The sequence below is a fragment of the Amblyraja radiata genome, chromosome 1 (assembly GCF_010909765.2).
Source record: "Amblyraja radiata isolate CabotCenter1 chromosome 1, sAmbRad1.1.pri, whole genome shotgun sequence".
In the NCBI taxonomy this organism is placed as follows: domain Eukaryota; kingdom Metazoa; phylum Chordata; class Chondrichthyes; order Rajiformes; family Rajidae; genus Amblyraja; species Amblyraja radiata.
The window spans coordinates 38,847,379-38,874,389 of NC_045956.1; the positions used below are offsets into that span (position 1 = coordinate 38,847,379).

The window sequence follows — 27,011 nt, forward strand, 5'->3', positions numbered from 1 at the left end:
GAATTGTACCTTTACTTCCTTGGAGGTTTGAGGAGATTCAGCATGTCATTATCCTCTATCAAACTTCCGAGAGGCTGCAGAAAGTGGTGGATATTGCCCCATCCATCACAGGTATTGACCTCCTCACCAGTGAAGGGATCTACAGGAAGCACTATCTCAAGAAAGCAGCTAATATCATTAAAAAATGCACACTTTCCATCACTTTCTGCAGCCTCCTTCATACTTAGGCATTTGATTTAGCGAACCAGGTCATGATGCACTCAGTCACTTTGATCTCCACTGGATCTTTGGCACCGTAAAGCTGCAGCTGAACCAGATGTGCCACTATGCCACTGATTAGATATGGTAAAAGGGCACAAAACAGCTTTTCAAACTCCTGTTCATTCCCTCTCCTCCTAAAGTCACTGCTTCTTATTGAACTAAAGTCCGACAATCTTCACAATGGATCAAGGCATTTGTAGTAACCAGTCCGGCTTTCCTATGATGTACTTTCTCAAACATTTGTTAACGATCAAGTTCAGGAATTCTGGATGAGTTTCTACTTCACACCATGAAATTGTTGAGACAAATATGATACTTTTTAATTGCCGGTTTTATTCCAGCATGTGCTTAAAACACTGTGAGATATTCAACAAAATATTAGGCGCAATATCCATGGGATCCTCAGAAACTTTTTAATCTCTTCCCTGTACGGGGACCCGACTTTTTCCTTGTTGAGTCTCCATTGTCGTTGGGCCTAACATCGTGAAGCCGGCGGCCTCCAACCGGAATCGACCTGGGGCTCCAGTCGCGGAGCCTGCAGACTCACTATCGCGGAGCTAGCTGACTTCGAAGTGCGGAGCGCTGTGGTGGCGCGCGGTTACGACCCGACTTCGGAGCTCGGAGGCTTTGGCTGCAGGCCCTGTGGACAGTAACATCGGGAGCTCATGGGTCCCTGGTGGGAGACCGCTTTTCGGACCTCCCGCAACGGCAAACTTTGCCCGCCCGAATCGAGGAGTTTAAATCGACCCGGAGCGGGGCCTTACATCACCCGGTGTGGCTTAAACGGCCGTGGGACTTACAATCGCCCGCCGGGGGGCTCTAACATCTAACATCAAGAGCCTCGATCAGCTCGATGAAGCAGTTTGTCATATGACTTTGTTTGTAGTTTGTTTGGTTGTTTGTTTGTTTGTCTTTTTGCACAAAGTCCGCGAGCATTGCCACTTTTCATTTCACTGCACATCTCGTCTGTGTATGTGACGAATAAACTTGACTTGACTTGACTTGACAGTTTGGCTGCTTGACTGCGGGAGAGGAATGGGCACAGAGAACAGGGAAGAGATAAGACTTTGCCTTCCATCACAGTGAGGAGGTGTTTAGGGATTCACTGTGATGGATGTTTTGTGTGGATTTGTGTTAATTGTGTTTTGGTTTTTTTGTTTGATGATGACTGCAGAAACGAAATTTCGTTTGAACTTATGTTCAAATGACAATAAGCGATTCTGATTCCGATTCTGATTCTGATTTTCTTCATATGACAAAGTTTAAAAAAAGGGAATTGGCACTCCCATCCACTTTATATTACCTGGATAGTGTATGTGTGTTCCTAATAATTAGTAGCTATTCCATATTGTAAAAGGGATTAAATGATTTTATACGTTATTTTGCTCAGAAGATATCTGACAATCACCTTAGGTCATGCATGGTTGCCCCTCCACATCTTGAGGGCAATAGACAGCAAAAATATTTTCATGGTGGTAGGATTTGGAGAGAGCATTCTAGGAAGAAAGTGAGGGAGGTAGCAAGGGGATTTATAAAGAGATTTGCAGAGTTTAGGACTTTGACAGCTAAATATATAGTAGGATAAGGAGGCTAGAGATAGCCAAGAATAAAATGTCATTTTTCACCAAGGGTTATAGTATTCGGTGAATAATTACATCAATTTTAATGGGTGAAGTCGAGGAAGGATTTGACTGTAAAGGTGAGCATTTTAAGTTTGAGGCAACGGTGGATTGGAAGTAAAAGTAAGATTATAAGTGATAGGAGTAGAATTGGGCCATTCGACCCATCAAGTGCTGATGGTGAGTTGGACATAGTAGATTAGAAAAGAAGCAAAACATTGGTTGAGTAGTTTATGCAGGGTTGAAGGTATAGCATAAAAGATGATGATAACACATGGGTGATAACATAAAATAGGGGACGATGATTCATTTATGGCCTCAAGGGTGGATTTTTGTGGAGAGAAATGATTGTTCTGATAAGCAGAGGAACAGAATGGGTGAACCATTTACAAAGTCGGTTTGGCTTGAAGGGCAAGAAAGGAAGTTAAGAGTTTAGCATTTTATCAGATTAACTGAATGCCCTCTATTCCACTGCTTCTCCATGGCAAGCAAGTGATGCATTACACTTCATACCTGATAACTGAGCGGTGTTATTTGACTCACATGTTGCTTGTATATAGTATGGGTATGTACAGCGATGTTAGTGATTTGTCTGCATGGACCGTTGTGCACTATAATAGTAAGGCTGCTCATCTTTAATGCATTGCCTGTTCTCAGTGCAGTCTGAGGGTCAGATGTTCACTGTTGGTGCACTCAACTGTAATGAACAGTAGAAGTATAAAAACATAACACGGAGCTGCAACATTGACCACAATCCTTGTTGAATTGATTTGTAGATCTCACTGTCCTTCAATATTCCAAGCTGCTGCTCATGCGGTACTGCATGGGGATTACAATGGGTAATACTATTGTGATTCATTCCTACCTGAATACTTTCAGCGCTACAAATCAAAAGTAAGTTGGAACTGACACTGTATAATAAATACAGTACATCCTCTTTTCCAACTGCTGATGAGAACCCAGAGTCATCTATTTTGTTTAACTCCTTACAATTTTCAAGTACTACACTAGCCAGGCTTCAGTGAAAACAGCATTCCTTTTGAGTTGGGAACTTGTGACTTTGTGCTCCAACTCAAGGAAGCCATTTTAATTTTGTGCGTTGGCATAAAATGGGGTCACTGATTCTGACACTAATTACCCATCCCTCTCATTAACACAAAAAGCTGGAGTAACTCAGCGAGACAGGCAGCATCTCTAGAGAGAAGGAATAGGCGAATAGAGGCCCTTCTTCAGACTGATGTCAGGGGATTGGGCGGGACAAAGATTGAATGTAATCGGAGACAGTAAGACTAGTCGGAGAACAGGGAATGGGGGGTGATTGAGAGAGGGAAAGCAAGGGCTATTTGAAGTTAGAGAAGTCAACGTTCATACCGCTGGGGTGTAAGATACCCAAGCGAAATATGAGGTGCTGTTCCTCGAATTAGCGTTGGGCCTCACTCTGACAATAGAGGAGGCCCAAGACAGAAAGGTCAGACTGGGAATGTGAGAGGGAGTTTAAATGCTGAGCAACCGGGAGATCAGGTAGGTTAAGGCGGTCTGAGCAGAATTGTTCAGCGAAACGATCACCGAGCCTGCGCTTGATCTCGCTGATGTACAGAAGTTGACACCTGGACCAGCGAATACAATGGATGAGGTTGGAGGAGGGGCAAGTGAACCTCTGCCTCACCTGGAAAGACTGTTGGGATCCTTGGGTGGAGTCAAGGGGGAGGTAAAGGGACAGGTGTTGCATCCCCTGCGGTTGCAGGGGAAAGTACCTGGAGAGGAGATGGTTTGGGTAGGAAGGGACAAGTTGACCAGGAAGTTGTGGAGGGAACGGTCTCTGTGGAAAGCAGAAAGGGGTGGAGATGGGAAGATGTGGCCAATCGTGGGATCCCATTGGAGGTGGCGAAAGTGTTGGAGGATAATATGCTGTTTGCGACGGCTGATGGGGTGGAAGTTAAGGTCAAGGGGGACTCTGTCCATGTTGAGAATGGGGGGAGGGGGAGCAAGAGCGGAGCTGCGGGATATCGAGGAGACCCTAGTGAGAGCCTCATCTATAATGGAAGATGCATAACATAATAGATAACATAACCAGGGTACTGCCGTTACTTTAGTTCTGTGTAAATGCCAGAAGGCAAATGATAGCAAGGGCTAATAAGTAGTTTTCATGGATTCATGATATTTTGATAATAATAAATATGGTAATATTTAACAAATCAATAACCTCTGAACATTAAGTGGTGTAACTTTAATGTACAAGAGAATTAATCAATAAAATAGACTTTACTATACATAATAACAGTGCTGCTGCATCTTAGAGTTATGGAGTCATAGTCATACACCATGGAAACAGATCCTTTCAACCAACTCATCCATGCTGACCAAAATGCTCCATTTAAACTGGTCTCTTTTGCCCGTGTTTGGCTCATATCACTTTTAACATTTCCTATACATGTATCTATCCAAGTGTCTTTTAAATGCTGTTATAGTACCTGCCTCAACTATCTCCTCTGGCAGCTCGCTCCATTAGACTGAAGAGTCTGAAGAAGGGTCTCGACCCGAAACACCCACTGAGATACTCCAGCATTTTGTGTCTATAATCGGTGTAAACCACCATCTTCAATTCCTTGCTTCACAATTTGCTCATTCCTATCTGCCATTGGGAAGGTGGCAGGGTACTGCATTGTTGGACTGCTGCAGTCTTTCTGCAGCAGTCCAAGGCACTCCCACAGTGCTGATAGTTTCAAGCAGCATTGACAAATGGCCTAAGCATCTTAATGTGCAGACACATCAGCCTTGATCTATGAATTGTTCCAGGACGGAGCTAGAGTGTGAACTTGTCCTGCTAGGGGCTAGCACATACCTTCACCTGTGCATTTTGCACACTAATTATGTCAAGCAATTCAATTTATGCATATCCTACAAATAACCCTTTTGTAGGGTGGTGATAAATTATGAGCTGGTTGGTACAAGTGCCAGAGGGAGTGACCATGTTTTCCTCGTCTGACCCGATATAATAACAAAGCAAGGTCTTGTCAGTGTGATTTTTTCGTGTTTGAACTATAAAAAGTACTGCAGTAAGATTGTGGAGCTGACCAAAGGAATATATTTTAACCATATTCACCTAAAGCCAGAAGCAATTGACAATGATTAGTAAATGACAGAGTAGTGAAAGTAGTATACCCACTGCCTGTTAGTTCGATGGACCCAGGTTCAACCCTTACATTTGGTGCTGTTTCTGACATTCTCCCTGTGACCATATGGGTTTCCTTGATGCACTCCAGTTTTCTTCTATATCACTACGACTCATGGTTTGGTAGATTAATTAGCCATAAATGTGCAGGTGGTGCTGGTAGAATTTGGAGGAAGTGGATGGGAATGTGAGAAGAGTAAAATTCTAAAATATATTGGGTGCTTGATGGTTGTTGTGGACACGATGGGTAGAAGTGTCTGTTTCCATGTTGTGTGACCCTATGATAAATGCAACGAGGTTTAGAATCAAAGATGCTATTTTATCTCTGATGGTCCATTTGCCAGCTAATTACAATCATTTTTCTGTCATTAATAAGATTAAGTATTGGGCACAGTCGGGTAAACCTTTAGCCAGTTGTCATTAATGGCAAAAAAGGGCACAAACTGCTGGAGTAACTCAGCGGGTCAGGCAGCATTTCTGGAGTATATGGATAGGTGACATTTCATGTCAGGATCCTTCTACCAGACTGAAGAAGGGTCCCGACCTGAAAAGTCACCTATCCATGTTCTCCAGAGATGCTGCCTGACTCACTGAGTTACTCTAGCACTGTATGCCCTTTTTTTTGTAAACCAGCATCTATCTGCATTTTCTTGTTTCTACACTTAGCAAGTGAGATATGTACAATACCTATTCCTTGAGGTTAAAAGTGTGAGTGTAAACCTTTTGATATGTTTGTCAATGCTTTAAATGTATTTAAGATTTGAGATGTTAGGATGAGTGTTGTAGTGGACGTAAGATTCATGGAGCAGTGTGTATTTGAGCAGCTTCTGGCAGATGAGCTTTCCCATTGTTCACAATGACTTTGACCATACATTACATGTATTTTTCTTGTACAGGAATCACGTCCTTCTGGCACTTATCAGTCCACCGACATTTCACCTCCAACTATGATAAAATATTTAGAGCACCTTTTCTTTGATCCACCACTTGTACCAGCATTTCTACAATCCTCTTTGGTGAATCAAATGTGAATCAGGGTGTTGAGGAGAAATTGGTTACCAATGACAATTCCAAATAAGTATGAACATTCCATGCAAACATCATAGTGCTATATTCAATTCAACTTTATTGTCATTGCACAAATACAAGTATAGGTACAACGAAATGCAGTTTAGCGTCTGGTCATAGTCATAGTGCAAGATAGTAGGAGTAAAAATAAAAATACAAAGTTGGCATACAATAAATGTAAAAAAAATACTGGTAAACAATGTGTGGATTGTGGATGAATTAAAACTGATACATAGGCAGATAACTGTATACAAGTGGGAGAGTCTAAGGATGGCTAGCGTCGGGACTCCGAGTTCAGCAGTGTAATGGTGTTGTTGAAAAAGCTGTTCCTCAGCCTGCTTGTGCGAGACCTGAGGCTCCTGTACCGCCTCCCTGATGGGAGGAGGGCAAACAGTCCATGGTTAGGGTGAGAGGGGTCCTTGATGATTTTCCCAGCCCGTCTCAGACACCGTTTTCGGTGGAGGGCATCCATGGCAGGGAGCGGGGCACCAATGATGTGCTGAGCGGTTTTCACCACCCGTTGCAGTGCCTTCCTGTCAGCTGCGGTGCAGCTGCTGTACCATACCGTGAAGCAGGTGGTCAGGATGCTTTCGATGGTACAGCGGTAAAAGTTGGACAGGATCTGGGGGGACAGGTGAGCATTCTGGAGCCTCCTCAGAAAGTAAAGGCGCTGCTGCGCCTTTTTGATCAATTTGGTGGTATTGAGGGACCAGGACAGATCCTCTGAGATGTGTACCCCGAGGAATTTGAGGTTGGTGACGCGCTCCACCTCAGTCCCGTTAATGTGGATGGGGGTATGTCTGCCCCCTCTGTTCTTCCTGAAGTCAACAATTATTTCTTTCGTCTTCTTAGAGTTGAGGACGAGGTTATTATTGGCACACCAGGCTGCCAGGTCCTGGACCTCCTCCCTATAGGCTGTTTCGTTGTTGTCGCTGATCAGTCCTACCACCGTGGTGTCATCGGCAAATTTTATGATGGCGTTGGAGCCATACTTAGGGATGCTGTCATGGGTGAAGAGGGAGTAGAGGAGAGGGCTGAGCACACAGCCCTGTGGCACAGTGGTTCAGTGTTAGAGTGGAGAAGGTGAGGTTGTTGATCCTAACAGACTGTGGTCTGTTGGTGAGGAAATCCAGTGTCCAATTGCAGAGGGAGGTGGTGATGCCAAATCCGCTGAGTTTGGTGATCAAGCTGGCGGGGATGACAGTGTTAAAAGCGGAGCTGAAATCCATTAACAACAACCTGATGTAGGAGTTGTTGTTGTCCAGGTGGGTCAGGGCAGTGTGTAGGGCCACAGATATGGTGTCCTCTGTAGACCTGTTGGAGGCTGGCTTTGAGGTGAGCCAAGATCAGCCGCTCAAAGCACTTTGCGATGACAGGGGTGAGTGCCACTGGGCGGAAGTCGTTGAGACTCCCTGAAGCTGACTGTTTGGGAAATGGCACAATGGTTGAGATCTTGAGGCAAGTAGGGACGACACCCTGGGCCAGTGACAGGTTGAAAATGTCAGTGAAGACCAGGGGTAGTTGTCCAGCACATGCCCTGAGCACACGCCCGGGGATGCCATCGGGGCCGGCAGCTTTGTGCTCATTTACTCTACTCAGTGTGCCTTGTACAGCAGAGGTGGAGAGACTGAGGGGTTGTTCGTTCGGGGGTGGGGTAGTTTTGATGGCTGGTATTTTGCTGTCCCGGTCAAAACGATCATAGAAGTGGTTCAGCTCATCAGGAAGGGAGGCGTTGTCTGGAGGGGGGGGGGGTGTTAACTTTATGGTAGTTGGCAATGGACTTAATGCCTTGCCACATGCGTCTGGGGTCGGAGTTGTTATGAAAATACTCCTCGATCTGCCGTTTGTATTTGAGTTTAGCGTTCCTGATTCCCTTTTTCAGGTTAGCCCTGGATGAGCTGTATCCCTCAGCGTCGCCAGATCTAAAAGCGACATCGCGAGCCTTCAGCAAGAGTCTGACCTCTCTGCTCATCCATGGCTTCTGATTAGGGAAGGTCTTTATTTGTTTCTGGGTAGTGACGTTGTCGGTGCAGAATTTTATATAGTCCAAGACGGATGAGGTGTATGTGTTAATGTCCACTTGGGAGTCAGAGGTTGCCTGAGTTGCAAATAGACTCCAGTCTGTTTGCTGAAACTGTTCCTGTAGTGCAGAGACAGCCCCCTCAGGCCAAACCTTCACTGTCCTCATGGTCGGTTTCACACATCTGATGAGAGGTGTGTATTTGGGGAGCAGGAATAGAGAGAGGTGGTCAGACTGTCCCAGGTGGGGGAGGGGGAGGGCTTTGTAGGCTTCAGTGATATTAGTGTATACTAAATCCAGAATATTGTCTCCTCTGGTTGGACAGGAGACATGCTGATGGAACCTGGGGAGTACAGTTTTAAGGTTGGAGTGGTTAAAATCACCCGCAACAATAAAAGCCCCCTCTGGGTGTGCAGTTAGTTGTTTGCTGATAGCAGCTTGCAGCTCTTCTATTGCTAACCTGGCATTAGCGTCCGGGGGTACATAGACTGCCGTGATAACAATCGATGTAAATTCCCTGGGCAGATAGAAGGGCCTGCACTTTATCATCAGGTATTCCAGGTCAGCAGAGCAGTGACTACCAATCCTAACAACGTCCGTACACCATGGGTTGTTCACATAAATGCACAGTCCGCCGCCCTTGGTCTTACCGGAGTCCTCCGCTGTTCTGTCGGCCCTGAAGACAGTGCGCCCATCCAGTTCGATGGCGTTGTCAGAGTTGTTGTCGTTGAGCCATGTTTCGGTGAAGACCATGACGTTGCAGTTGGCGATCCGTTTGTGTGTGGTGATCCGCAGCCGTAGTTCATCGATTTTATTCACCAGGGACCGAACATTGGCGAGGAAAATGCTGGGCAGAGCTGGATGGTGTGGGTTTAGCTTTAGCCTAGTCCGATAGCCTCCCCGCTTCCCACGTCTTTGTTTGCGGTCTCTGCGCCGCCTCCGGGCACTTCCTGTCGGAGGAGCTGGCGCACTAGACCGCGGTGTCGTGATCATCTCCGGCGGCAGTTGGAGGCCGGTTAGTATGCTGGTTGTGCACAGACGACCGAGATCCAGTAGCTCTTGACGGCCGTACAAAGTCTTCGCTCGACTGCTCCGAGCGAAAACTACGGTAATTATTAACAGAAAAAATACTATCTTACAAAAACTGTGGAGACGCAGAGTTGTGCACGCGACACCATCTTGGATAATACTGATAATGATCTCTTAAATACTACAGGACGTAACTTTGTGAGAGGTGCAAAGTTTAAAAGAGACTAGACCAAGTGCAGACCCGTTGGGTCTGTTTCCCCAACGCGCGTTTGCGGGGGGGGGGGGCTGCAGCATCACACTCACACTAACCACCCTCCAAACACACAGGTGAGGGGAGGGGGAGACGGGGTGGGGAGAGGGGAGGGTGAGAAGTGGGGAGGGAGGAGTGAGAGGGGAGAGAGGAAACTGGAGAGATTTGGGAGGGACAGGATAGCGGGGTAGGGGGAGAGAGGGGGGGATGGGAAGGGGGAGGAGAGTGGGGAGTGGGAGGAGAGCGGGGAGGGAAGGAAGTGGGGTAGAGGAGTGGGAGAGGGGTAGCAGGGAGTGGTGCAAGAGAGAGAGGAAGGGGGTGGGTGGGAGATGGGGGTGAAGAAGGTTGGGGAGGGGGTGAGAGGAGAGAGGGGGGTAGTGGAGGAGGAGAGTGGGGTGGGGGAGGGGATGAGAGAGGCGTGGGGGAGGGGGAGAGTGGATTGGGGGGAGGGGAGCGAGGGAGGAGGAGGGAGGAGGGAGGGGAAGGAGGAGGGTGAGGGGGAAGAGAGTGGAGGGAGGGGGAGAGTGGTGGGGGGGGGCGGGGGAAGTGTGGGATGGGAAGGGGAGAGGGGTAGGGGGAGAGAGGGGGAATAGTGGTGAGGGAAGGGGGAGGATAAGAGTGCAGAAGAGGGGAAGAGGGGTAGGGGGAGTGGTGGAAGAGGCAGATATGGGTAGGGGGAGAAGTGGGGGGAGAGAGGGGTGGGGGAGAGGGAGAGGGGAGAGAGGGGAGAGAGGGGAGAGAGGGGGGAAAGGGAGGAGGAGAGAGGGGTGCGGGAGGGGGTGAGAGGGTGGGGGGAGGGGAGAAAAGAGGGTGGGAGAGGGGGAGAGAGGAGAGAGGGAGGGGAGGATGGAGGGGAGGGAGAGGGGGAATGAGATGGGGTGGAGGAGAGAGGGGGAAGAATGTGGAGGGAGGTGGAAGAGTGGGGAGGGAGGGGGGTTGGAGGGAGAGGGATGGGGATGAGAGGAGGAGGGGAGGAGAGGGAGAGGGGTGTGAAGAGGGAGAGGGGTGAGGAGAAGGAGATGGAGAGGGGGAGGAGAGAGGGTTGGGGGAGGGGAGGCGAGAGGGGAGGGGTGGAGAGGTGTGGGGGAGGGGGGAGGGAGATGGGGTAGGGGGGAGAGGGGGAAGTGTGTGGAGGGAGGGGGAGAGGGGAGGGGGGAGAGAGGGGAAAGAGTGGGGAGAAAGAGTGGGAGGGGGAGGGGGGGAAAGGAGTGGAAATGGGGAGGGAGGGGGAGAGGGGTGGGGTGGGTGGAGGAGGGAGTGGGCAGGGAGAGGGGCGAGGAGAGGGAGATGGAGAGGGGGAGGAGAGAGGGGTGGGGGACGGGAGGAGAGAAGGATGGGGGACGGGAGGAGAGAAGGATGGGGAGGGGGGTGAGGGGGGAGATGGGGTAGGGGAGGGAGGGGGAAGAGTGTGGAGGGAGGGGGAGAGGGGAGGGGGGAGAGAGGGGAAAGAGTGGGAGAAAGAGTGGGAGGGGGAGGGGGGGAAAGGAGTGGAAATGGGGAGGGAGGGGGAGAGGGGTAAGGGGAGTGGTGGAAGAGGGTCAGAGGGGTAGGGGGTAGGGGAGTGGTGGAAGAGGATCAGAGGGGTAGGGGGAAGGGTGGGGGAAGAGAGGGGAGGGAGGGGGAGAGGAAGGGGTGGGGATGGAGAGGGGTGGTGTAAGGGGGAGAGAAGTGGAAGAGTGGGGAGGGAGGGGTAGGGGGAGTGGTGGAAGAGGGACAGAGGGGTAGGGGGAACGGGGCGGGGGGAAAGAGGGAAGGGGGTGGTGTAGAGAGGGAAGGGGTGGGGAGAGAGGGATGGGTGGGAGGAGGAGGGGGAGGAGAGGGAGAAGGGTGAGGAGAGGGAAACATAGAAACATAGAAATTAGGTGCAGGAGTAGGCCATTCGGCCCTTCGAGCCTGCACCGCCATTCAATATGATCATGGCTGATCATCCAACTCAGTATCCTGTACCTGCCTTCTCTCCATACCCCCTGATCCCTTTAGCCACAATGGCCACATCTAACTCCCTCTTAAATATAGCCAATGAACTAGCCTCAACTACCTTCTGTGGCAGAGAATTCCAGAGATTCACTGTGTGAAAAATGTTTTTCTCATCTCGGTCCTAAAAGATTTCCCCCTTATCCTTAAACTGTGACCCCTTGTTCTGGACTTCCACAACATCGGGAACAATCTTCCTGCATCTAGCCTGTCCAACCGCTTAAGAATTTTGTAAGTTTCTATAAGATCCCCCCTCAATCTTCTAAATTCTAGCAAGTACAAGCCGAGTCCATCCAGTCTTTCTTCATATGAAAGTCCTGACATCCCAGGAATCAGTCTGGCTAACCTTCTCTGTACTCCCTCTATGGAGGAGAGAGGGAAGGGGGTGGGGGGAGGAGGGGGAGGAGAGGTAAGGAGAGGGAGATGGAGAGGGGGAGGAGAGAGTGGTGGGGGAGGGAGGGATGGGGGAGGGGGAGAGAGATGTGGGGGAGGGGGGGGGAGAGGTAAGGGGGAAGGGGGGTGGAGGGAGATGCGGTAGGGGAGGGAGAGGGAAGAGTGTGGAGGGAGGGGGAGAGGGGTGGGGGGAGAGAGGGGAAATAGTGGGGAGGGAAAGGGGAAGGGGTAGGGACAGTCCATCTGTTCCCCATTCCCTATCACCCCCAATCCTCTTTCTCTATTCCGACACATGTGATGACGCGCTTTGACAGGCTGCATGGGTGGGGGGGGGGAGGGGCTGGGGCTGGGGCTGCTGCAAAGGCATATGTAAATGGATCCATTCCGATTGGACATCTGTGAGCATTGGGCATTGTGACATCACATGATGGAACGTTCACCAACATTCTGTGGCTGAGGGCTGTTTTTTTTTTGAAATTTTGGGGTGGGGGGGAGAAGGATTTTATTAAAAATGTGTACATAAACACGACACAATTTAATCAGGAGTGGATACTTGGAATGAAAAGTGAATTCTCTACCGAAATGGAAAAATCTCGGCGATTCTGCGTCAGGTGTTGGCGTAGCAACGAATTAAAGGCTGGCAGCCAGAATTCAGGCACACACGCACGCACGCACACACGCACACACAATTTTATATAATAACAAGACTAAGTGGGACCCGTTGGGTCCCATGTTCACACGGGAGGGCTGGTCCGCCGACGCAATATTCCACCTCTCCACCAATTCCAATATTGGTGGCCAGTGGGGGGGCTTTCTGGAGCGCTGGTATGGGTTTTTGGGGTGGCAGCTCAGTCCCTCAAGCTTGATCTGCTGGCAGCCCACTCACGGCTGGTGGGCTGGCAGTTGACTCATGGCTATTCCTTGAAATTCCATTTCAAGCAGGGTGCAAGGCCACCAAATTCAAATCCATTTTCCTACCATTTCAAGCAGGGTGCAAAGCCACCAAATTCAAGTGCAGTTTCTTACCACTTTGAGCAGGGTGCAAGGCCACCAAATTCAAGTGCAGTTTCCTAACACTTCAAGCAGGGTGCAAGGCCACCAAATTCAAGTGCAGTTTCATTTCACTTCAAGCAGGGTGCAAGGCCACCAAATTCAAATGCAGCTTCATACCATTTCATGCAGGGTGAAACCACCATAAAACCACACAAAACACCAAACTCACACTTCAGTAGACATTCAGTGGGTTCAGTTGATTCACAGCTCAGAGTCTCGACCTCTCCCTCCCCCATCAAGCAGAGACTGAGCCACACCCACACTTCCAGGTTTTATAACCCCTCCCCCTCCCACCGGAAAAGGTGTGGCCTTCATGGCGTGATTGACGGGAGGGTGCTTCTCAACATTTTTTAAACACTAATAACACTTTTATTTTTCATTGATGGGAAGAATTATCTGCACCTGCTGAGCAGAGGGGGACTGAGTAAGATGGCCAAAAATCACCGCCGTAAATGGTAATCAATATCTAAAATCAATATACAGTGCAAACAGGAAGTAAGTGCATTTGCAGTAGTGCCTTTTAACTGCAAGCCAAAGCACCCAAACTGCCATTCGCAATAAGTAGTGCCTTTCAACTTCAAGCCAAAGCACCCAAGCCACCATTTGCAGTAAACAGACCCTTTCAACTTCAAGCCAAAGCACCCAAGCCACCATTTGCAGTAAGTAATGCCTTTCAACTTCAAGCCAAAGCACCCAAGCCACCATTTGCAGTAAGTAGTGCCTTTCAACTTCAAGCCAAAGCACCCAAGCCACCATTTGCAGTAAGTAGTGCCTTTCAACTTCAAGCCAAAGCACCCAAGTCACCATTTGCAGTTAGTGCCTTTTAACTTCAAGCCAAAGCACCCAAGCCACCATTTGCAGTAAGTAGTGCCTTTCAACTTCAAGCCATAGCACCCAAGCCACCATTTGCAGTAAGTAGTGCCTTTCAACTTCAAGCCATAGCACCCAAGCCACCATTTGCAGTAAGTAGTGCCTTTCAACTTCAAACCAAAGCACCCAAGCCACCATTTGCAGTAAGTACTGCCTTTCAACTTCAAGTCAAAGCACCCAATCCATCATTTACAGTAAGTAGTGCCTTTCAACTTCAGGCCAAAGCACCCAAGCCACCATTTGCAGTAAGTAGTGCCTTTAAAATTCAAGCAAAAGCATCCGCCACCATTTGCAGGCAGTGCCTTTTTACTTCAAACAAATCATATTTTCATTTTCAAACCACATTAAGGGGACTCACAGTTGAGTAGACATGTGTTCAGTGTTATTCAGGGCTCAGAGAGACGTGCCCCTTTGGCTTCATCCATCTTGCAGAGACTGAGTGAGGCACACCATTTCCTGGTTTTATAGTATCTCCCCCTCCCTCCAGCAGGGGCAGCAGAGAGAAGGGTGAATTAAAAAAAAACATTAATATCTCTCTGATTTGTGTTCGATGGGAAAAATCCTCTGATCCAGGAAAGCGGAGGGGGGCTCTGAGCGAGGTGGCCAAAAATGATGGCCATAGGTGGTGGTGTTCTCTCGGAAATCGCAGCACAGTGGGCCAAAAGCGGTCAAGATCAGGCTTTTAGTAATATAGATAGAAGATAGATAGATGTACAGAGCAAATTTTTTACACAGAGTGTTGTGAGTGAATTTAAGGCACTGTGAGGGTTGGTGGTTAAGGCGGATGCAACAAGTAAACTGGACAAGGGAGAGCCAGTGGATGTAGTGTACCTGTACTTTCAGAAAGCCTTTGATAAGGTCCCACACAGGAGATTAGTGGGCAAAATTAGAGCACATGGTACTAATGGGGGCAGGTTATTGACATGGATAAAAAATTGGTTGGCAGACAGGAAACAAAGAGTAAGGATTAACGGGTCCCTTTCAGAATGGCAGGCAATGACTAGTGGGGTGCCGCAAGGCTCGGTGCTGGGACTGCAGCTATTCACAATATACATTAATGATTTAGTTGAAGGAATTATAAGTAACATTAGCAAATTTGCAGATGACACAAAGCTGGGTGGCAGCGTGAACTGTGAAGAGGATGCTATGAGGATGCAGGGTGACTTGGACAAGTTAGGTGAGTGGGAAGATTCAGTATAATGTGGATAAATGTGAGATTATTCACTTTGATGGCAAGAAAGGAAAGGCAGATTATTATCTGAATGGTGTCCGGTTAGGAAAAGGGGAAGTACAACAAGACCTGGGAGTCTGTACATCAGTCACTGAAAGTAAGCATGCAGGTACAACAGCCAATGAAGAAAGCTAATGGCAAGTTGGTCTTCATAACGAGAGGAATTGAGTACAGGAGCAAAGATGTCCTTCTGCAGTTGTACAGGACCATACCTGGAGTATTATGTGCAGTTTTGGTCTACAAACTTGAGGAAGGACATTCTTGCTATTGAGGGAGTGCAGCGTAGGTTCACAAGGTTAATTCCCGGGATGGCGGGACTGTCATATGATGAAAGAATGAAGCGACTGGGCTTGTATTCACCGGAATTTAGAAGGATGAGAGGGTATCTTATAGAAACAAATAAAATGATTAAGGGATTGGACTCGCTAGATGCAGGAAACATGTTCATGATGTTGGGGGAGTCCAGAATCAGGGGGGCACAGATTAAGAATAAGGGGTAGGCTATTTAGAACTGAGATGAGGAAAAACTTTTTGACACAGAGAGTTGTGAATTTGTGGAATTCTCTGCCTCAGAAGGCAGTGGAGGCCGATTCACTGGATGCATTCAAAAGAAAATTAGATAGAGCTCTTAGGGCTTGCGGATTCAAGGGGTATGGGTAGAAGGCAGGAACGGGGTGCTGATTGTAAATGATTAGCCATGATCACATTGAATGGCGGTGCTGGCTCGAAGAGCTGAATGGCCTGCTCCTGCACCTATTGTCTATGTACTGTCTATGTATCTATGTATATGATAGTGGCATTTAAGTGGCTTTGGATATGCATATGGATGTGCAGGTGTAAATCCTGGCCAAACAGAGTTAAAATAAAGTAAAGGATTTAAGCATCCACAAGGCATGTTAGCCTTTTTCTGTTAGAAGCCACAAGCTGCGAGCTGGTGCCAGGAAATCTTGGTCCCAGATCAATATATCAGATAAGGTGAGGTCCAGATGTCCTCCCAATTGTTAGAATGTATGAGAATTCTGTAAAGAAACTCCAAGGTGTTGTAGTGCATTGTCTTGATTGGATAACTGCAAAGAGATTGTAAATAATGTTAATATTGTTGCAGGAATGTTATACTGCTGTTTAATGATTTACTGAAGTACAAACTCTGGCTAAATTGGTTATATTGCCAGGGGAAATGTTGCATTATATGATTAATTGACTTCCTTCCAGAATCTTATGTAGAAACATTGTAATGGGATGCTTTGTAATTGGGCTGGGGAACTGTCAAAAATACTTTAATGTAATTGATATGTGTGATTGGCTTGTAAGGGGTGCCACCCCAATGTAGTTCGGCCCCGCAGGGTTCATGGATCTATAAAAGGTAGCCTCCACTAGGATCGTTGTCGATCTTCTGGAAGGGCGCTTGGGACTGCGTGACCTTTTGGAAGTGTCTGCTTGCACGAGGCTGAGGGCTTGGCCAGGCAGAGATAAGGATCGAACACGCGGTGGTTAGGTATTTTATAGGGGATTCATTGTTCGTTCAAAAAAATAAAGTTTAGTGGTCCAGTGCTTGACTCAGTGCTTTACTGAACTAGACTAAAGGGGTTAAGCTTTAGGAGCATAATTACACAGGGAATAGGGGGATATTGATTATGTGCAAGTAGACAAGATTTTATCTTGGCATCGTGTTTTGTGCTGTACTGTTCTACAATACAATAATAATACAATACAATACCGTTTATTTGTCATTTGAACCTCACATGAAGTTCAAATGAAATTTGGTTTCTGTAGTCATACAAGAAAAGAACCAAGACACACACCAACACAATTTACACAAACATCCATCACAGTGAATCTCCTCCTCACTGTGATGGAAGGCAAAGTCTTGTCTCTCCCCTGCTCTCCATTCCTCTCCCGAAGTCAAAGTCAAAGCCCCCGAGCGGGCGCTAGCAAGTCCCACGGCCACTCAAAGCCGCGCCGGGCGATGTTGGACCCTGCTCCGGGTCCCGATGTCGGAGCCCCCGGTGGGCGCTAGCAAGTCCGCGGCCATTTAAAGCCGCACCGGGCGATATAAGGCCCTGCTACGGTAACTCTCAACCCCGCAATTCAAGCGGGAGAAGTCGCCGTTGCCGGTGCCCCGCAAAGCACACCGGGGACCCGCGAGCTCCCGGTGTCACCATCCACCGGAGTTGGGTCACAACAGCGCGCCACCACAGCTCTCCACACTCCGAAGCCGGCCAGCTCCACGATGGTAGGTCCGCAGCTCCATGACTAGAGCCCCCAGGTCGTTCCGGTTGGAGGCCGCTCCACGGTGCTAGGCCCCAACGGCAACGGAGACCCGACAGGGAAAAGGTCGGGTCCCCTGACAGGGAAGAGATCTAAAAGTTTCCCCCACCCACCCCCCCCCCGCCCCCCACACATACACAGTCAAAAACCCACCACAAACTGTACCCTCAACAGGACAATAAAATAAAAAAAAGACAGACGGACTGCAGAGGCCGCTGCGACGTCGGGCGCGCCGCCAACCCACTATGTTCTATGTTCTATGACTATGTTCTAAGTGCATGTTTTCACACACAACCAAATATCTAGGCCTGACATATCTTGGCGGAGTCAAAGAAAAGATATATAGCTTTATGAGATACTTGGGCCAACTTGTGAAAAGTGGGAGAAATGGACAGGATGATACGATATGATAGTTTTATTCATCCCAGGAGAGAAATTGATCTGCCAAGTCATGAAACACAATATACATGAAACATGAAATTAAAGTGACGAGTGAAAAGAATTGGGGATGTGCAAAGATTGGGGGGGGGAGGGGGGGGGGGGAGTTTAACTATATTACCTACCTTTACCATATCTATCACCACACATATTATGCATGCTGCACATTCCATATGTAGTCCAGTCCGGATCTTCATCTCTCCCCAGACTATTGATAATGGTACTTCACCATCTCACGGTCAGACTTGATTCTGACTACGGAGACGATAGCATGTAATGTTTCTTCCGCTTGTGTTACAATAAAGGATTATGAGTTGTTACTCCTGTGTATGGGTCTCATTACACAACATAGTGTCAGAAGGTTTGGACCCCTTATTCGCCTAGTTTGGTTCCAGTTTGTTTTAGTTTTTTTTTTTTCCATTCTGTTTGTTATTTCACTATGGCTGCTACATTTCATAAGCCTGACCCACATCTTCAAAGAGGACTTCACCGTATATATCTGTGCAGCACATCATGCTGCTGCGCCAGGTATTCGTGCATCTATTCTCCTCAATTTGGCTGGCACAGAAGCCATTCGATGTGCACGCCAATTCTATTACACTCCAGCTCAGGTTAATCCCGTGGCTGTTTAGGTCGTCCTGTGGAATCTATAGACGATCCCGACTGCCTAATGAACAAGTTCAGACAACTGTGTGAGTTACGCACCAATCTCGTAATGGAGCGCCACAGTTTTTTTGTGCGCAGCCAGAGGCAAGGTGAGCCAGTCGAAGCCCATATCAGTTCTTTAAAGCACATCTCTAGCCGATGCAAGTTCGAAAACTTCTGTGATAGTTTCATTCGTGACAGGCTGGTATATGGTATTCTCAATGACAAGGTGCGAGATTAACTTATACGTGATGCAGACCTCACTCTGGAAAGGGCTGAGAATCGCTGTCGTTTTGCAGAGTGACAAACTCTCACACTAAATCTTTGAGACCGGGTCCTCATTCTGCTTATGATGTAAATCTTGCCGGCACATTTTATCATGCTCAGCGCCAGCCTTCAGAAGTGCCTGTCAGATCCAATGCCGGATTTACCAATGTGGGAACTGTGGAGGTTCACATGTTGGCATTTGTGAACAAATGCCCTGCTTTTGGAAAAAGGCCATTACTGTAAACGCAGAAATAACTTCATCCTCTCCTGTCGCTTGCGTGGGAATAGAGTTGAGACAAAGCAATCTGTCCACCTGCTACAGTCAGAACCTTCCCACTTAACGCCAAGAGCAATCCCTCTGCCTAACGAGGCTGTGCTGCCTACTATCGATGGACTGAGTGTCAACATACATTCCTTGTCAGAATTGTCTTGTAAACACTGAGATCCCATAATCACCCTCCTTATTAACGGTGTGAATGTTATTGCTAAACTCAACACAGAAGCGTGTTGCAATGTTCTGTCCTTATCTAAGCTCCACAGGATTCGGAATGTTGAAGTCATTAAACAAACTACTGCTATGTTACTCCCTTTTGGGGGAGGTGAGGTGCACCCTGTTGGGAGAGTCGAGCTACAGTGCCATCTAGTGTCCCGTGTATACAATCTGAGCATCTTTATTGTCCAAGAGAAAGTGACTTCTATGCTTGGCATTGATGCCTGCAATGACCTAGGCTTGGTCACCTTTTGTACAGCCAGTTGTCTGTCCTGCCCACCGGGTTCCCCATGCCATGCAGTATCGCGTACAAAAATAACTCAACAGGATGGAAACTCTAGGTGTGATTGCTCCTGTTGCTGATCCCATCGGACTGGGTCTCAACCATGGTCGTAGCAACAAAAAAGAATGAGGAAGAAATACGGATTTGTATCAATCCTAAAGATTTAAACACTGCCATTAAACAACCACACTATCTCATGCGCACAGTGGCAGTCGTCGCAGCGCGGCTGGGCAAGGCAACAGTATTCTCAGTTCTAGATGCAAAGAATTCATTCTGGCAGATTCCTTTGGATCACAACTCTTCCAAGCTAACCACCTTTAGGACGTTACAAATTCATACGCATGCCGTTCGGCATAAACTCGACAAGTGAAGTATTTCAGCGCACCATGGAACAACAATTTGCTGGTTACCCATGCTCAATTATTGTTGTTGACATTCTCATTGCTGGACAAAATAGCCAGGAACACTGTGCAAAATTAAAGAGGGTTCTAGACCGCGCCAAGGAAATCAACCTCAAGTTTATCCCCCTAAAGCGCAATTTCCAGCTGAGTGAGGTGAACTACGTGGGTCATGTATTCACCAATGACGGTCTCAAACCCGATGCATCAAAGGCCATTGCAATCAACGAGTTGCCAGCACCCACAGATGTAACCAGCCTGCAGAGATTCCTTGGAATGGTAAGCTACTTGGGGAATTTCAGCGAACTATCAGCCCCACTGCACCAGCTAACTCACAAAGATACTGTATGGTCCTTGCATGAGCAACAGCAGAGGGCGTTTGACACTCTTAAACAACAGATGTCTTGTGCCCCCACCTTCACTTACATCGATGTAAAGCTGCCTGTTACACTAACTTGCGATGCCTCCCAGTATGGTTTAGGAGCAGCCTGCCTCCAAAACAATGGTGATGGTAACAGACCTGTTGCCTATGCTTCTCGCATTAAAACTGACACAGGACAATGCTACGTTCAGATTGAAAAGGAACTGCTCGTGGTCGTTTTCGCCTGCAAGAAATTCAATGACTTTATCTTTGGAAAAACAGTCACAATTGAAACATACCATCAACTACTGATCTGCATTCTAAACAAATCGATGCATGCTGCTCCAGCACGTCTCCCAACGTATGATGCTACAACTACAGAAGTATGACATTACTCTGATTTACAAATGTGGCAAGGACATGCACTTGGCTGATACTCTGTCACGAGCTCCACATAAGACCTGCGAGAAACCATCAACGGATGATGACAGTTTCATTGTCATGATGGTCTCCTATGTTTCTTCTTCCTGTTTGGAAGACCTAGGAGCCCAGACTGGTGCTGACAATTCCTCACGATTACTCTCCTCTGTCATACAGCATGGGTGGCTGGACAAGCAAAACAGAATATCACTCCCAATTTGGCCCTTCTTCTCCGTTCGTGACGAACTGGTACTACAAGATGGTATTACGTAAAGGGCCACAAAGCTGTAATTCCTGACTCCCTACACAACAAGTGCTTTGATGCCGACCATGGGGACACCCAGGCGCAGAGGCGACTATTCTAAGAGCGAAAGGCATGTTTTTCTGGCCTGGACAGACTTTTGTGCGTGAGAAGATAAAGTCCTGTGCAATGTGCAACAGTTTGGCACAACACCAACCAAAACAGCCATTTCTCCCATACCCAGTTCCTGACCTCCCATGGTCCACTGTGGCAACTGACATTTTTGATTGGCATGGCAAACAATACCTGGTCTTAATAGACTCCTTCTCCGGATGGTTTGAAATTGATATACTCCATAGCCCCACCTCCGCAGCTGGTACGCCACTTCTCTGTCCACGGGGCTCCCTATCAACTATCTTCCGACAACAGCAGTCAATTTACCAGCCAGTACTTGTAGATCATCCTGATCAAACAAGCATACTTCCATTCCCATCAAACGGCCCCGGCCCAATCATACCACCGTTGTTTGCCACTCCTGCTCCAATCGTCGCGTCTATGACCACGCCACCTCGACTCCTGCCAAGGTCTCAAGTTTCGCCGCCGGCGATGCTGCTTCATTCTCCTGCTCCTGTTCTACCACCGATCTCATCTCCGGTGAAGGGAGGGGATGCGGGACTGTACCATACATGTGCAGGTCGCACCTGCAAGCCTAACCCAAAGTACCAGGATTACGTTTGAACTGCCTTTGGTGTTATTCCCTTCAGCCTACTTATACTTACCACATGTAATCAGTGGTACATATATTTTGCATGTTGCGGTGTATTCTTAACATTTAATTATCATAACTATTTTATTATGGGTTAATTCCTTAAGAGGAAGGATGTAGATTGACTATATTAGCCTACCTTTACTATATCTATCACCACACATAGACACCACACATCACCACACTACATATTCACTATATCTATCAGCACACCCATTATGCATGTTGCACATTCCATATGTAGTCCAGTCTGGATCTTCATCACTACACTATTGATAACAGTACATCACCATCTCACGGTCAGACTTGATGCTGACTACGGAGACGATAACATGTAATGTTTCCTCCGCATGTGTTACAATAAAGGACTATGAGTTGTTACTCCTGTGGATGGGTCTCATTACACAACAGGGGGGAGAGAGGAGTCAGTCTAGCCCGTGACAGAAGGGGGGGGGGAGTTGTTCAGTTTGATAGCCATAGGGAAGGAGGATAATGTATCTAGGTGGAACTAGTCTGAAGGTACTCCTCCGGTTGACCAGTGTGTCATGGAAGGGGTGAGTTGTATTGTCCAAGATGCTCCGCAGTTTGAGGGGAATATGTCAAATGATGAGACCATAACAAATGGGTTAGTAGGGCAGTTAGAGACATGCATCTGAGAGTAAAGTAGAACTGTGGATCACTTTGAAAACAGTGTGAGTCAATGTTATTGCAGAGGATTTAACATCCTGCATTTATAAACACATGGAATAAAATAGTGAGGCCTCCATTCCTATATATCCTTCATTCCATCCATTCCTCCCATCACCTTCTGTGCAACAAAATCTTTATCTCTCCCAGTTCTGACAAAGAATCTTGGACATAAAATATTCACTAAGTTTATCTATCCACAGTTGCTGACTGGCTTCATGAAGGTGATGGCACATTGGGTCTCATGCCTTGAACTTCTCTTCTTCCTTCAAACCAGGAGCAGCATTGAGGTTTCATCACTCATGTCACTTGCTCTATTAAGACCTCGATATTCCAGTGAAATATAGGTGTGATTGTGCTCTTTGCAAAATGTTATGTAAATAAGTCGGCAAATAGGGTAGCATGGTGGTGCAGTGGTAGTTTTGCTGCCTTACATTGCCAGAGACCTGGGATCGATGCTGATTACGGGTGCGGTCTGAACGGAGTTTGCACGTTCTCCCGTGACTGCGTGGGTTTTCTCTGGTGCTTCAGTTTCCACCCTCATCCCAAAGATGGCAGGTTTGTAGGTTAATTGGCTTCTGTAAATTGCCCCTGGTGTATAGGATGCAAAACTGTGATAACATAGAACTGGTGTATGGATGATCGTTGGTCAGTGTGGACAGTCGGCCGAACGGCCTGTTTCCATGCTGTATATCTTATCAAAACTAAACTAAACCAAGTCACGTTGTCAGAGGACAACGGATGCCGTAATACAATGTAAGAACATGCAGTGAGTTCCTTACTGTGGACATCCAGAATATACATCCAGAATAAGTATATCCAGAATATACATCCTTGCTTGAAGCTCCCATGTCATGGATCTGTTATTGTAAGTAGAACTTGCCTATACTCCAGCATTATCCAAAGTCACCTTCGGCAATATTCCAGTAACATTTTGTAAGCCAGTTTGGAATAGTACATACCTCTGAAATGAGGCCTTTAAATCTCTTTATTTTAGTAAATTACAGAGCCTAAGGCATACATGGGAAATGCTTCCGCGGATACATTCATCATTCAGGCTGCTGGAACATTACTGTGCATTACAAAAGCAAAAGATTGATGGTGTTCACTGTTCAGAGAAGCCAGAAGTATGTTATTTAACACATCACAAATATTATAAAGTAAGCAGAATTGATTCAATGAAAAAAAGTGCAGTGGCAGTAATATTTTGTACATTTCTGTATATATAAGTGTGGTATCAAAAACTTCTGAATGTACCAAACATTTTATAGCTAATGAAATACTTTTGAAGTGCAGTCATGTCTATAATAGAGAAATGCAGCCATTTCATGTTTCCCATTCCCCCCATCTCCTTCCATCTCTATCCACATTTCACACCTCTTCTATCCTCATCTGTTCATTTCACACTTCTTGTTGTCTTTGCATCTCTGGCCTTTGTCCAACTATCTGCCAATTAAACCTCCCCCCTCCCCCCATCACCTGTATCGACCTATCACTGGCCAGGCTTCCCACCCACCACCTCTCTTCCAGCTTCCTTCCCCCCCACCCCGACTACAATCATTCTAAAGAAGGACTTGAGCCAAGATGTCACCTCCCCGTGTTCTCCGGAGATTCTGCCTGACCAGCCTGGTATTTTACATAAATGACAATACTCGAACTGTTGAACAGAAACAAAAGTAGCTTCAGAGATGACAATGCAAGAGAACTTACTGATTCCAATGGTGGTGGTGATCTTAGCCGCAATCTCTGGAACTCCACATGGCATAAATAATGGTTGCAATACGTACTGACCGAATGCCAAAGATATAACAGCAGTGGAGGCAGGTCTGCACAGAAAGCAATGTGATAATATTATTTTTGGTGAAGTACAGGTACAATAAAAATCTTACTTGCAGAAGCATCATTGGCACATTGACTCAGCCAAACAGAAATTATACTTAAGACCCTTCTTCAGTTAAATCAAAGTGTTATTTTAATTATCCATGAAGGTTCCCAACAGAAAAAGCTAACTAATAGGAGTATGCATTTTGAAATTCAATTGTGCTGTGTTTGATTTTGCCTCCTTAAAAAAAAAAGTGAAGGTGGTGCATGGTGAACATTATGATTGATGGAGAATCTCCTCCTCCTCCTGTTCATTCTCTATATGTCGAATATATCCTACAAAAGAGTTGATGATCTTCCAGCAGCTTCCAGCTGTTAATTGTCCCAGCCTACTGCTCAGGAGCTTCAGTCCTGTTTTCAGGTTATCTTTTGACAATGCCACTTCATTCGTTTGTAGATTAATTGGCTGGGTATAAATGTAAATTGTCCCTAGTGTGTAGAGTAGTGTTAACGTGCAGGGATCGCTGGTTGGCGCGGTCTCATTGGGCCGAACGGCCTGCTTCCTCACTGTATCATTAAACTAAACTAAACTAAATCTATTCCTTTCCAGACCTTGGCAAATGCACTTTCCACACAGAGCTGCATGATGAATACCCACCAGGTCTGGCTTGAGAGCCGCATGCAGTGACTATACAGGAAGAGTATGACAGGGAAGGACCTACTGTACTTGCCACACGGAACAAATGTTAATTTTTCTTTAAAAATTGCAAATATAGAATATTCAAATGTCCCTTTTACAACACAAGACACTTTGTTCCAATTGCATAAATTTACATTATATCAGCAGGAATTCAAATTTTCTTTCATGTGTCCAATCAGTCTGAAGAATGGTCCTGACTCGAAACGTCGCCTATCCATGCCTTCTAGATATGGCTCCGGACCTACTGAGTTACTCCAGCACTTTGAATTGGCTTAGTAACCCAGTATCTTTGCACCTCAATGTGCAGTTGAACAGTGGGAGGAGGCTAAGTTGTGGCCTTTCCCACAGTCTACGCTGCAGCTGTATTCAATTTCAGTGCACCCCTTAGTACATAGTCCTGGACCTTGTATTGTACCAATCTGCAACAGTAATTTGTGGAAGTTCCTGGCACTGAAAGGCATAGCAAGTTTCAGGCACAGCAAAGTCCACGTGGTAGTGACTCAATAATCTCCTCGCAGCAGTCCTGTGTTATGCAACTGTACAGAATGCAGCTTGGCAAAGGCCCCTGCATCCTTTGTCAGACATTCTAGCCAAACATGTATCCCAGAAGGGGATGGATAGCAGCCATCTCAAGGATAGCGCGCAGTGCCATTAGCACTCCAGCTACTGAATGCACAAAGGAACTGTAAGGAGGCTCCTTCTTAAATCTGTTGAGACAGGTCTTGGTATCTGTCGAAAGAATAAATAATCTCCTCTGACTACATCCCTTGTCAGATGCAATCTACTTTCTCAACCTCTTTAAGTTGAATATGATTTATGAAAAATAAAAGAAAATATGCAGGTTTACATGTCAGCCCCATTCGCGAATGAAATTCTGCACCTGATTTTATTTTAATTAATTTATTTATTTATTTATTAAAATAAAATAAAAAAAGATTTTTTTTAGAAACAAGTACATAATAAGAACATTTCATGTATATCAGTCATACATTGTTAATATTATCAATTATTTAAAGACTGCTTCTATTTTTTTTATAGATAGAAAATAATAAAGAGAGAAAGCATGATAAAGAAGAATGGAATAATTTACTAATAATACAACATTGGAGATAGATTCGAAAATTATTAAGTATAACTTTTCATCTAATCCTGAGTTCGAGCTTCAGTCAGTTTTCCGTGCCGAACCATTCTACCCCTTCAAATAGTCAATAAATGGAGACCGTATTCTGACGAAAAGTTCTTGTTTGTCCATTAAGACAAGTCTAGTTCTTTCCAAATGTAAGGTCTTGGTCATTTCCATAATCCACATTTTAATTATGGGGGTTATAGGCCTTTCCAAAATTTTAATATTAATTTTTTCCCAGTTATTATACTATAGTCGAGAAAGTTTATTTGGCTTGTAGTAAGTGTTAGGCTTTGTTCTGATATTCCTAGTATTATTAGTTTTGAGTCGGGATCCAATTGGGCATTGAAAACTTCAGAAATTATTTTTTTAATTTCCGTCCAAAATTTTTTAATTTTTATACAATTTACAAATGTGTGAGTTAAGTTAGCATCTAAATGCTGACATTTTTCACTAATAGGAGAAATAAGTGGGAAGATTCTATTTAATTTCGTTTTTGAGTAATGTAACGTATGTAATACTTTAAATTGTATTAAAGAATGTCTGGCATTTAACGAGCATTGATGTATATGTTGTAAACTTTCGTCTCAAATATCTTTCATTATTGGTTGGCCTAGTTCATTTTCCCATGTTTGCCTATATAATTCCGTCGGTGGTGCCTCACTATCTAATAGGATATTATAGATATCAGATATTAATTTATCTGTATTAGAATGTTTATTCAAACATTCATCAAGAGTTTCTGGATCTCTAGTTCTATAGTCTTGTGTATTTGATTTAACATAATCTCTAAGTTGTAAATATCTGAAATAGTCATTTGAGTGGAGTCCGTAAGTTTGTTGTAACTCCTGAAATGAACGAAAGGTACCTTTCCTATAGAGATGACCCATCTTTTTAATTCCATGATTTTTCCATTGTAAAAAGCCTTTATCCAACATAGAATGTAGGGTTGTTTACAATGAGAAGAAAGAGTGATAAATTATCCAATTTCTCATCTACGTGATTAAACATTTTAAAATTATATATATATTTCTTCTACTGCAATCAAATGCCACAGAAGCAAGTGAAGGGTTGGAAACATTCCCAATTCAAATTCAGTACAACAATGTTATTGGAAAGCTGGACACTAGCCAGTGCAGGGAGGTTGGGTGAGTGTTTTATAA

The 27,011-nt window shown here is 46.0% G+C and overlaps 1 protein-coding gene across 1 annotated transcript in view; it reads right to left on the reverse strand.

Annotated features, from left to right (window-relative positions):
* Positions 1-27,011, reverse strand: part of slc7a11 (solute carrier family 7 member 11) — a 187,933-nt gene that overhangs the window by 130,242 nt on the left and 30,680 nt on the right. The window contains exon 3 of the mRNA XM_033020694.1: positions 23,915-24,030. Within this exon, the coding sequence (XP_032876585.1) occupies positions 23,915-24,030 (116 nt within the window). The remainder of the gene's footprint in view (positions 1-23,914; positions 24,031-27,011) is intronic.